We start from the raw sequence: 13,427 nt of genomic DNA, 5'->3' as shown, positions 1-13,427 counted from the left end.
CTTAATACAGTTTTAAAAAGGTAACACTTTTCCTGGAAAGAGTATCACAATGCAGACATCATTTGACACACGAATTAAGTGTATGTGGGACATGTCTCAAAATTAGTGTCTTTTCTAAGACAATGTTTTGGAACTGTCCCTGCTAAATTGCACATTTTCGGACGGATTCTTACTTCCTCATGGCTGACAGATCACCTGAGGGAGATTAGCAAGTCCATATATGGAGCTTTTCCCCTTTTCCTTTTTTTCTATATCTAGGAGTTAAAGCACGACACAGGTGCCCATCAAAATGATAACAATGTGAGCTGGAGAAAGCACCAAAACTTCAACGGAAGTCCATAGATCCTGTGCCCCTGCCTGCAAAAGATGACGTTGAAGACAGCGAGTCTGGCACATCTACAGGCACAACATCCAGCTATGTACCCTCCAGTCCCATGACATCCGATTCACAATTTTATATAAGGTAATTGGTTTTTAATGCATACGTTTTCCTATGACTCCCAGTTGGAAAAAGACAATCAAAAAAGAGCTAATTTTCTGGTTTCTGATCAAGTTGAAATCTTTCTTTGTTGGAATAGCACTGATGATGAGGAGCAGACTAAAAAGGGTATTTTGGATACTCCAAAATATCTTGTATTTGAAACAAGTCTGTTGGAACTGTTCCAGATCTGTCTGAAATGTGGTGGCACAAGAGGCAGTCATGCAAAATAAATATGTGTGGCTACATGAGAAAGTGGCGCAGCCAACCCATGGTGGACAACATCCCAGCAGGCAACATTTTGATGCAGTCGCGATGTCAGGGACAAGTGCCAGAAAATTTCTTTCGGTCCTTTACATTAAACTAGAGCATTCGTAAAAATTCTTCATATTTTATTTTTATTTGTGCCCTCTGCTTTTTCAGATTCCTCCAGCCAGCCATCCTTTACATCTGGGAAAGGCAGCAGGCCTCATTGCTGGCTAGCTTGCAGCATAGCAGTGAAGGTGCTTTCCTCGGGATGGACACGAGGGCCGATTCCATGGGCCATTCGGCAAAGTTTGGATGTTACAGCATGGTGGAGCTGAACCCAGGCAAGGTTCTGCACATTGAACTTGTCCAGGTAGTTATGATTGTCTTTTGATCGGGGTAGATGCATGTAATAATCATAATCAATCTGATCTATTCCATGGTACATGTGATGGTATTTATTTCCATGGTACATGTGATGATAAGTTATTTCCATGGTACATGTGATGATAGTTTTTTCCATGGTACATGTGATGGCATTTATTTCCACGGTACAGGTGATGGTATTTATTTCCATGGTACAGGTGATGATATTTATTTCCATGGTACAGGTGATGATATTTATTTCCATAGTACAGGTGATGGTATTTATTTCCATGGTACATGTGATGATAGTTTTTTCCATGGTACAGGTGATGATGTTTATTTCCATGGTACAGGTGATGATATTTATTTCCATGGTACAGGTGATGGCATTTATTTCCATGGTACAGGTGATGGCATTTATTTCCATGGTACAGGTGATGATATTTATTTCCATGGTACATGTGATGATAGTTTTTTCCATGGTACATGTACATGTGATGGCATTTATTTCCATGGTACAGGTGATGATATTTATTTCCATGGTACAGGTGATGGTATTTATTTCCATGGTACAGGTGATGATATTTATTTCCATGGTACAGGTGATGATATTTATTTCCATGGTACAGGTGATGGTATTTATTTCCATGGTACAGGTGATGATATTTATTTCCATGGTACAGGTGATGATATTTATTTCCATGGTACAGGTGATGATATTTATTTCCATGGTACATGTGATGATAGTTATTTCCATGGTACATGTGATATTTTTTTCCATGGTACATGTGATGATATTTATTTCCATGGTACATGTGATGGCATTTATTTCCATGGTACATGTGATGGCATTTATTTCCATGGTACAGGTGATGGTATTTATTTCCATGGTACACGTGATGGTATTTATTTTGTCCATCAGAAAAATGAGACCGACTACAAGTCGCCTCTGATAGAGGAGGGCCTCATACAGGCTTCTTCTAAATGGCTGTCACAGAAGGAAGTTACAGTGGATGCCATTGTAACTGACCAGCACTGACAGGTGGCAAATATAGAAGAAACCATTTGGTGCCCATGGGCATTAAGCACTACTACGACATTTGGCATGTTGCCAAAGGTGAAAGGTCAATTTTGAATATTATGAAACAAAAAAATTGTCACCGAAATATTATTTGCACTTTGGTGTACAAGTACACATGCCGACCTTTTGTTCTTTGCAGATGTACATGTACAGTGTACTCTTGTTAATACAGGTAACAAATATTTTGGCCAGGTGGGTTTGTATTAATGAGAGTCGACTGTACATGTACATTGACACCATTGCTCATTCTCATGCATGTATAAATACACAAACACATACATGTTCTGCAACACGACTTAGTATGCATTTATGTTTATATTACACATGTGAAGGTCTGAAGAAGAAACTGATGGCCATGGCCAAAACTGCAGATGTGAGGATGTTGAAGCTTGGATCCCTGGCATCATTAACAACTTGTACTGGGTGGTGTCATCAACACCTGTTGGGGATGCCAACTTGAAGCCAGCCAAATTTGAGAGTATTGCCAACCACGTCCTTAATATACATGACCATGGCAACCCTTTGTTTCCCAAGTGTGCGCATGGACAGCTAGAGGGATGGACGTGGCTGAAAGTTGGTATGAGCTTTGATCTAGCTAAATCACCTTTTTATGATGGGAACATGCAAATTAAGTGCATATTGTCCACCATGTGATGAGAGAGATGGGCAAGCAGCAAATTGGTCCCTTTTGTTGCATATTTGGCTTCAAGTAAAATATAAGGAAGGAATCAAATTTGACTTATTTTGAATTTCTTTCATCAATTATATCCTTACAGATTTGAAACCAGCATCAAAGGTAGAGGATATCTTGGAAAGCCACTGGATCAGGCAGGATGTGAAGATGTTATGCCCCTCGATGCAGACATCTTATGTCGAAGCTTTCTACTCAGTTATTAACCAGTATGCCCTCAAGAACTAGATGTTTGCCTTTTCTTATGAAGGCATGCTGCGCAGGTGAATTTTTTTCTAACCAGTGCAGTTTACAGCTGCTGTGCTCTTATCAAATTTGGACTCTTGCATTTGAGGCATGTATTTTTTTTCCAAAATCATAGAACCCTCCTTGCTGCACTGCACTTCAACGAAAATGCAGGTTGAGAACAGACAAAAGGCAGAGATGGTCAGCCTGTCTATACCACTGAGTAAAGTATACCCAAGAGCAAAGCAAGACAGCGGAGGCTACAGTGTCAAGAAGATCAGGGTGGCTTGCACATTTGGTAAATGCTTACTGTACGTGACGCTGAGGTGGGGGGGTGCCAAGGTTTGGCTGACCTTGTTGTGGAGCCAGCACATCCAGTTATCAGTATTGATGATGCTGGGCTGGGATATTTATCATTTTTTTCTGTTTTCAAAATTCTTTAAAAATTCCTATCTTCACTTACAAACACGTGAAGGACTGTCTGGTGGCCCCTCTAGCCTGACAGACAAAATCTATTGACGCCTGATTATTTCAGCCAGGCCTACAGCCTTGTAAAAAGAGCTCAGATTGTGCGGTGTTATATAACTTTCTTTTGTTCAGAACCTGGCTTAGTGCACTGCTGACCTCTTTTCAATAGGGCCCAGATTAGCATGCAGTGAACCAGATAAGCATGCAGTGAAGCTGTGTGGCTCACTGCTGCAGTCCCTGCTGCAGCACTTTTGTCCCCGGTGGTAATCCGCGCGCTCTAAATGCCCGTGGTATACTGTTTCAAAACAAGGCTGGATTATCTCCACTTTTGAGAGTGAAGAAATGTCGGTAATGCCCAGCAGCCTGGTCTTTTGTTCCGAGTACGGTCTTTTGCTACAAGGCCCTGTTTCCTTTGTCGGAGTTCAGAGACCCTGGCCATGCATATAAAGCATATGTGTCCGGATCCGAAATCCCCGAAAGGAAGTGGTTAAACATGAATTTCATCAAATGCATTGAGCATTGTTTCCTTTGTTATTTAATAGACTTCAAGAAGCACATCACAGAGAAAGTGTTGGCGCTGTGCGAGTCAGGAAAGGATACCAGAAAAGACTATCCTGTCTTGATGGTAAACCCTAGTCCTTTGACCCAACGAGCACAGCGGCTTGACAAGCAAACTGCTGTGGAGAAGTTTGTTTCATGTTTTAGCATCTCAGTGGCACCTGTAGGTAGACCTGAAGGGTGTGAGAACTTGGTCGTGCCGGACAGAGTTAAAGAGAAGAACAAAAAGAAGAAAAAAGGCAACTAAAAAAAGGGCAAAGAAGAGGGCAGCTAAGGGTGCCAAATGGCAGTAATCCATACTCCTAAATTCCAGTAAACTATGTCTGTAAAGTCACTAGAGGTTTGTAATAAGTACTGGATTGCAGAAGGATGCTTGTACTTGGCTTTCAATTTAGAAACATAAAAATACCCTGTTTTGTAGCTTTATATTTTCTGGAGACTAGTAACATGCTAGTTTATTACATGTACATAACAGAAATGATAAAATGAATACTGACTTGTGATAAAGTGACCCTGATTTTAATTCAGGCCTGTCCACCATTGATTAAATCACTATGGGTACACTAAAGTAATTCATGTCAGAATTAGTTTGACAGCTTGCCTACACAACTTGGGGGATTGTGTAGATTTAACTTTAAGCCAGGATAACTCCCTGGTTTGTGGGCTTCCGTCTGTGGGCAGATTTGATGCAATTACGATGAAAGAATGAGTCCTACAGGTCTGGAAAAAGGAATGGTTGTCATTTTACAAATGGGTGCAGGCAAGCGTGGGAATTAACACTTTTCTTGAGGTTTTGTTTGTTATGTTTGTTGAAAATGTTATTGTTAACTTGCCAGAAACTGAGAATTTGGCAGATTGAAGAATGGAAAATACATGTACATGTTATTTTTAAAAAACCTCAGTGATGCCTGACTGCCTGTTATTAGGCTCCGAACTTTATCTAGTTTACACTCTTGTTTGATGAGGCTCGGTTTGAATAAGTGTGGTGCACCCCTACATGCAGTCAGGAGGGAGATATTGAAATCCTTGGTAGTTTCCATCAGCGTCCGGATAGACTTCATGGATTTTACGCATCATGCAAGAGGGAAGTGGCATCCGATCATCTCGTCCCAGGAAACCCCAGCACCATCGTACAACCTGCCGTTATGCAATGTGGCGAAATTTCCTGCGTGTGCAAATCACACAACACAAAATCAAAAAAACTGTTGTAGTGCACTGGAAAATATTTCAAAGCCCAAAGCAACATTTTCTAAATAACATGGCAACAGTTTTGCAAAAGTCAGAAACCATGAATCTGAAATTATCAGTGAAGTCGCAGCTAGAGTTAATATGCTGTGTGACCTTGCAGCATCATCGTCTGCCTGTGTCCCGTACTGCTGTCTGTACTGCAGATATGCTGTTTAAAGTGTTGCTGGGTTGAGACAAACTGCCTCAAACCAAGGATAGGTTGTAAAGCATTGCCCGTGCAAAATAACATCAGCCTCTTTCAATTTTTCTTGGAATTGCTGGACTTCCCTGCAGCACCTGCAGTTTCTAACATCAGGCATAGTAATGCACCTAACAAAAAATACATGATGTACAAGACGTGAATACGAAACAGGCAAAGTTGGATATGAATCAGGCCATATTCATGTATTTCACTCACGATCTTGGCGTACTCGATGGCGCATTCACTGTTTAATTAACATGTACATTTTATTTGTAAATTTTACTTAATGTTTAAAATGAACAAAAAATTATTAGATCCACCTGAGTCACTTGACCAATAATGAAGTTAAAGGTGGTTAAATTACCTTTCAGTATTGAGAAGACGATCTGACCATCGTCATGTGCGCTGCGACCGCGTTCGTCGCCTTCGTGTTACAGCTCAAATCGATACGGCTGACCTCCCAGAATATCTGAATTTTCTGCATCAATGTGTTTGTCATCATCTGGGGAAGCTGAGACACTTTCCAAGGAAAATCTCTCAGAATATAAATCAAAGTCTTCCCAATAACTACCGTTCGATTCCTTGTCCGATTCGGCCATGGCACGATATATGTATGTACATGTACACGTATTGTGCTTGCATCGCCTGTCCGCCCGTCCAGGCCATGCTTCTGTTAGGTTGGGAGCTAGACTATAGTCAGCAACATGTCTCCCAAAAATGATGTCATCGTCCTATGCTACTGTGCCCCTCGATGACCTTTTGTTTCTGGTCAAACGCGAAACGCATATTCATAAAAAAACTGATCTTATCCTTTTTCTCATGCTTTGAAGAAAATTTTATTCAGAATAATTTGTTGAAAAATTGTTATAATAAAACTGTGATACTGACAGGAATGCTTTTGATAGAGCGCAGCTTTAAGGTAATTAACATTTTCCAATTTGACAAAATTTCGGAATGTTGTTTTGACAATGATTGTTCTTAAAATGTTGGTAGCTGAAACCTCTCTCACATAAATGTAGGTTGTAAATTATGCATAAGTCTGCACAGTCATTACACACTATCATGTGAAGTACATGATTGGTGTAAGGGGCATTTTATGAAATATAATTTGCAGGTCATCAGACCTCTAATATTTGCCCGAAGTTTGATTATGAATATTGGTAATAAAAAGTTTCATGTTATTCTTTGGATTCAATAACAGCTTAAGTGCACTTGCACTTTCTCCAAGCTTCCCTTCGAAAATTACAAGTATTACATGTACATGTATACCTGGCAACTCTCTTCATATGAACACAGAACTGTCTTTCAGAAGTAAAGTTTTGAAAATTTGTATTCACCAGCATGTCAGATTCAATTTTACACTGTATCTACGATACAATTTTAGTACATGTGAATATGCCACGATGACAGGAAAATAAAATAAACTCATGGTTGTTTTCAAAGTGTCTCAACAATCATTTAAGAAACTATCCTTTTTCCCACAAGGGTAACAAATCAATTAGTCAATGATAGCTACAACAGTGTTAGTTTCAAGCAAAAAGGAATGGAATGGTTAAGGAATGGAATGTTACTGCAATGCTCAATTAAAACTGACAAATTGTTCAAGTTTGGAGGTTGCAATATAATGATTGGTCTCAGTGTCTTCCCCATCAATCTTATTTAGCCAACCAAGTCTCAGAAACAACGGCTGTTTTTGCTGTTGGGAAGCAGCTCAAGTTCCCAGGCTGCAAAATGCGATTGATGAGATTGTGGAAATTGAATGCACTATGCTACATGAACATGCCTGGCCGCTGATGAGCCAATAAGCCACATGTGTACTGAGGGCTGTGGTCTCATCAATTACCTCCTCAACAGTGGTAGATCTGATTAAGCCCACGCTATATGTGAAAGTATCCAGGGTCATGCAACACCATCCATTCCATGGTTTATTCAACCACAAACAATTTTCAGTGAGGTCAATTTTAGGTACATGTAGAGTAACTCAAGAACCCATAGTCAAACATCAACCCCAAGACTCAAGCTGGAAAATTGAAACGATACATACAAATTTCAACCCAGCACGCATTTTTTGCAGCTACTAAAACTTTTTACGCAGAGCTAAATTACACTTTTTTCCCAAACCTCCAAGAAAATAAAGCTGAAGTTCGTAACAATTTGCCATTTTGCCAAAATGACTGAAAACTGGAACTCTGACATTCAAGTAGGCCCTTTTGTTATATCGTTCAGAAAATTAACATTCCATCAGTGCAACTTTTCCCATGGTGAAAAATTGTACATTTTCAGGTTTTTACATATACTGCAGCAGCTTTTGTTTTCCCAAACAGCCTTATCATGAACATTCACGAGCTGATTATATTTTAAAATGTTTCTCAAGACGAAGCATTCACTGAAAAGGTTCTTTCTACTCTATATGTAACATTTTCACCACAATTCTGGCAAATGACATCACTATGGACTGTGATTTGACAGAGGCTGACTAGGAGAAGGTCAGTATTGTCATTCTGGCATATTAAACATCATGCATTCCTTTGTGTTAAGGGCCCATCCTTATACAGCAATGATCCCACTCAGGTGTCTGGGGACATTTCAAGCACACTGCCATGCAGTTATGGCATCTCATAAATTGTTTTTCCCTTTGAAGCCCAGTACACTTGACTGGCACTGGCAAGCAAGCTAGGCAGAGTGCTTTACCACATTTGTTATGACCTGTCCCTGTTAGCTGTTAGCTGCATACCGTACCTCTTGGCCAGCCTTAACTGCAGATACATCCCAACAGAACAACGGGTCGAGCAATTCACAATGTTTTCTTGAACATGAAAGCCTATGTAACCTTATGGTTGAGATCTACTCTGGCATGAGAGGGGGCTGACAAGCTTAAAAGCTCCTCAGGCGGCATCACTTGGTATCAGTCACACTTGTGTTAATGTGTGACGCTGAATGGGAACAATTACAGCTAATAGCTACAGCTGAAGGCGAGCAGTTTGGAAATGGCTGGGCTCTCATCACTGATTAAGCCGGGGAGGTCATCCGAAGAAAGACATATCAAATTGCTGCCCCCATAATAAGCATTCCAAAGAGTGATTTCTCATTTCTTGGCTAGTAAGTTGTATACGTGATGCTTTCAAAAAATGAGTGCAGCTTCTGTGACCCATTTTCGGCTTTAAGACAAATCTATAATTAAATAAAAATCCCCATTCAAATCAGTGAAAATTGACACCATAATTACAGTAAATGATTGACTTTTCTTGTTTTAATCTTGTTTGTTTTTTTCTCTCTTTTCTAAACCAATGCCCTGGGTATCTACCAACTTAATTTCCACTGCAAAATTTCTAGCGTCAATTACAACCAGGAGTACAGCTATCTCCCCTGCTCAGTTTTGACATTTTTACACAAGCAAAAAAAATGTTTGGAAAATCCACCATGTGATGGTTACTGCGTCCAACATCTGTACTAATTGAAAGCTGCAGCGACCTTCCCCTGATCGAGCTTCCATTTTTCCTTTCCCTTCCCCTTTTTTCTTATCTTTCATATCAATTTCTTTCAATTTTAGTGCGAAATATCAACGGCGATACTTTTTTTCATTTTCTTTTGATGAGTGGGTGAGTATAAATGTCTAGAAAAGAGACACTATACCACAGCTGGCGCAGAGCCCATTTCAACACCTCGCCATCAAACAATCATAACTATCAACCATGAACTTTGACATTTCCAGAGATTTGCCATCCAACTGAACCTGCTTTTGATTCCGTTATTTCATCTTTGTCTCCCTCGCTCTTTCATGTTTTATTAGCCAGGTGCATTTCCTTCACGAGGACTGGAGTACAGGGTAATATATCTGATTATCTGAAGTGTGTGATGATGAATCTGCATCCACGATTACAGGGTCTCCTTGGGACAACTAATCAAAATGAATTGCACGCTCCACCGGCAAAATTGGTTGAGCACTTGTCTAGCACAGAAAAATGGTAATTTGATTAAAGACAAGCTCGTAAAACAAAATTTAGATACTGGGTTTTAGAACCAGGACCAAAGCACCTGCCAACCAGTTACATAAAAAATTGTTGATCTGATTTTTGGCCTAAACTGTTTTAATTTTCTAGAAAAAGGAAACAATCAAATCCAAATATTCAGATGTAAAAAATGCTAAGCCCAACAAAGGTAAATTATTATTTAAAAGAATGACAGGGTAGTTCTTGAACATGTCAATTACTGATTCCTGGGTACATGATTGGGTACATGATTCAAAGCATGCTTCATATGTAAAGTTCAAACCACAAAAGTGGCTTTATGGTGATACAATGAATGCATGACAGATTATTTCAACAGCAACAGGATTGCACTGCATGAAATACAACACCACCAAGAGGAGGCTCCTTCCAAACTGCTAGGAACAGAAACCATTCATGGCAAAAAACAGGGGATGGTATTCAGTTCCTGAGGACTTGAATGGACAGAGGACATTAGAGGAGGGGGGATGCAATCATGCGAAACCATGAGATGCCTTTACAAGCATTTGTGCCTCAAAATGCATGCTTTCTGCCCAGAAAATCTCTACATGGGTAATTCCAAAAATTAGGGGTCCAAAAGTGTGACATTTTTGTGTCCCTGTTACATCTGACCTGTTATTTGACATGGAAATATCACCGGAATTAATTTCAAACTATTATGTTTGGCAGGTAAGTTGCATTAATTAAGGACTCTCGGAAATTAGAAAATGTGTTCTGAACTTACAAAAAATCATGTCAGATGTGACAGGGACACAAAAAAAACCTGGACTCCAATTTCTGGAATTACCCACATACGTACTGCATGCATCACTGCCCATTCATAACTCCTGGTGCATGTACAAATAAACATCTCCAGCTTGGAGCAAGTGTGCAAAAACTGGTTAATTGGACTGAATAACACCAAGTCTAATATTTAGCCATAGTTAAAGTTGTTGACCATTCAGAACTACATCTTCATGTAACATACCGGTAAGTGTGCCTCGAATTGATATGTCTGGTTGTTAATTCATGTAATCAAATGTCTCCCCCCCCCCAAAAAATGATTTTCCCCATTTAACCCCTTCGCGCCGGGAGGCGGCTTGACACGTCGTAAAAATTGAGATCCTCAGCCCGCTTTTCAGCTATTATTCTCGGTCCACGCTCGAGCGAACACGGTGAAAGAAGGCAGACCCTGGCTCTTGTATATATGGTAATTTGTCCTTGTGCGTAGCCCAGAAATGAAAAGACCGAATTTGCATCATAATCACCAGCTTCACAATAGTCCCCATTTTGAAAAGAGGCAACGGGAATGTGGAAGGGTGAGTAGAGCCGCATGCAACCGAACAATCAGCCTTTTCACTGTGTAATTCAAAGTGTGCAGAACACGCAGGGCCACAAACTGAGAATTCGCAGTTTGGCAGTTGGCCTTTGTGGCCAAGCGAGGCTGGAATTCTTGGAGTCGGCTTTCAGGAAGAAATTCACATCATCAAGGGGTTAAGGCAACCACTGCCTCTGCCATTCTGTGCGGCCATATCAAGCCTCTGGTTTCTCGTACTGACAGTGCTTCTTATAGGATGCAACCTTACTTAGGCGTGCCCCATTCAGGCAGCTGGATCAATTCATTTTTAGAGTGGACCACATGTATGGAAGTTTACAAGAGCAAAAACCTGTCCCCGTAACGATTTTGGTCGGCACAAGGTCTAAGTTACAACATGTGTGTACGAATCTCCTTAACTACAGAACAACTATGTGTGTTTTAATGACTGGGCTTTCTTACACTGCCATGGTACCCATTCAAACAGATGCCCATCTGCCTCACCTTGCTCTACCCTGCTTTGCAGGAATGGGGGTATGAATGCACACAACACAAATGTGAATGTGGCAAGACCAATCTAAAGCCTCCAACACCTATACACACATGAGCACAAAACATGCACCTCAACAGTGCCCCTGCTTTCCCCTTCCCCCACCTCAATGATGCTAGTGTACTAGTCAGTGTGCACACACCCATGTCAGACTGTTGTCAGACATGTTGGCAGTGCAAGCATGGCTGCGATATACTGGGGCAGGACTTAATGGGTTGGTTGATCAGCAGTCCACACCGGTGAGTCAACTTCAAACGAAATTTAATATGCTAGAATTTGATTGGTCTTACCTTGGTTGCCTAACCTCCTCCTTGTTCTTAGCCAAGAGGTCAAAAGCTTTGCTGAAACCTGCATGGAATTCCTGTGGATAAAAGCAATGCCCAAAAGGAGAAAAGTGTTAATCTTATGTAGGAATTTAGTCAAGGTTTCAGTTATCTAGTGGTACATCCAAAATAAATGTAAGTTCTTCAACACTTCCCAACGATGGAATATGTTTTTGCTCTGTGTACGACCAGTCAAGGGTGGCAGACCTCACCTAAATGTACTGTCAATAGGGATTAAGACATCCGTTGGGTATGGGTATGTATGCATTTGCAATGACCAAATGAGGCAAAATGCATGTAAGTGTGCTGGCTGATGGAATACAATGTCCACACTGAACATGTACACAAAACTTGTTTACGTTAGAAAAATTATGAATAATGAGTTTTGATAATGGCCTTGGTACAACATTCACTGACATTCAGTTACAGGCCAGTGCAGCTATCATGATGATTTTTTTGGTTAAGGAACGCCTGCACGACAGAGTAGTTTGGTCAAAAGTCTTTCTCCTATTTATTTGAAGAGTTACATAATTTTCCCCTGTTGTGAAGGTCAGTTGTTAACAATGGTTAAGTAAAGATGGAGCTTGCTGTTCTTTCAGTCATGGCTGATATCTTCCCTTCACATGTGAATGAGCAAGATTACTGGCAATTTTTCAATTCAGATGAGCTGGTTAGTTTTGAGTCATGAAATCCTGACATTTCAATGGAAAGAGTGCAAGGTACAAAACGTGACAAGATCTACCAAGTACCATGGACAAGCAGTGTATGTATAAAAAAGCTTAGAAAGCTGTGCTGTATTAGTAGACAATCTATGTTAGAAAACTCTGCAGAGATGGTTTACATTTGATGTCTGCCAAGAAACTCTTGTAATGAGCAATTCTCTTTTCACAGGTTTTTACTGTACATGTTGACATATGGGCATCTGGATTCATGTATGTAAACATTCGGATGGACTATCATTTACACCCAACAGCGGATCCTTCAAAAGTACACGAGGAGGTTTCACAGCATTACTACAGGCTGGAAGCAATGGTTGTCTACAGTAGAAGATGCGGGAGTTTTTCCAGCCAGTGAATATCACAAACCTTCTTTCAGTGCACCTAAAAGGCACAAACAGAAATATATGCCTGCCAGCTGTCAAGTGTAATGAAAGTCTTTCAAACGAATTCAGCCATCAAAGCCACATTACTTCTAAGTATGCTAAGTTAATGGTAACTTCTCCACAGCACTGCAACATGGAACAAAGGTTTCCTCTTGAGGGAAATATAAATGTATGCTAGGAACTCTGCTTGCCCAAAGAATGGTCTCTTGTGGGGTTGGTTAAGCGACGAATGCATTGCATCTTTAATGCACCAACGACAGGCTTATTTTTAAAGTTAATAAATGCATCTAGCTCTTAAGCACATGGCTTTTGCATTAACTACGTAGAAAGAATGGCGAGCTGTGCTGAGCAGAACAATTCCATCATACCAATGTGACTGCGGTTTCTGTTGTGTTTTGTAAGCAATGATGTGAGAATATAAAGCAGCAAAATTTCGTGAGAAATGTAGGGAACCCTGGTGCGGTTAAGATGATGCATCTCTTACATGTCGGCATCGTGTGCATATTTGCCGAGCCGTGAAACATGCAAACACGTTCAATAGTCTGTGGTAATTTATTGTTGGCCATTTGGTCTGAGTGATGGTTTGTATGGCGCCGTGCCTCCAGTTTA

At 40.4% G+C, this 13,427-nt stretch overlaps 2 protein-coding genes and 1 pseudogene across 7 annotated transcripts in view; 1 reads left to right on the top strand and 2 right to left on the bottom strand.

The window, feature by feature from the left end:
- The window catches only part of LOC110982457 (cGMP-specific 3',5'-cyclic phosphodiesterase-like), a 154,072-nt gene that overhangs the window by 58,580 nt on the left and 82,065 nt on the right, over nt 1–13,427 (bottom strand). For all 6 annotated transcript variants that reach the window (XM_022240854.2, XM_022240857.2, XM_022240856.2 and 3 more), the window contains one exon: nt 11,684–11,754. In XM_022240854.2, the coding sequence (XP_022096546.2) occupies nt 11,684–11,754 (71 nt within the window). The remainder of the gene's footprint in view (nt 1–11,683; nt 11,755–13,427) is intronic.
- Nucleotides 2,165–3,150, top strand: LOC147796928 (uncharacterized). Its single transcript, XM_087144828.1, has 3 exons — nt 2,165–2,214; nt 2,504–2,748; nt 2,948–3,150. Exons 1-3 carry the CDS (start codon nt 2,165–2,167, stop codon nt 3,088–3,090), a joined length of 438 nt encoding a protein of 145 aa, XP_087000954.1. The 3' UTR covers nt 3,091–3,150.
- LOC147796927 (uncharacterized) lies at nt 4,914–11,677 on the bottom strand (annotated as a pseudogene).

Source organism: Acanthaster planci, linkage group LG13 (genome assembly GCF_054643075.1).
Source record: "Acanthaster planci isolate LZ-2023a linkage group LG13, COTS_SCS, whole genome shotgun sequence".
NCBI lineage: Eukaryota > Metazoa > Echinodermata > Asteroidea > Valvatida > Acanthasteridae > Acanthaster > Acanthaster planci.
The sequence above is the reverse complement of the archived record's forward strand: the minus strand, read 5'-3'. Positions and strand labels throughout refer to the sequence as shown.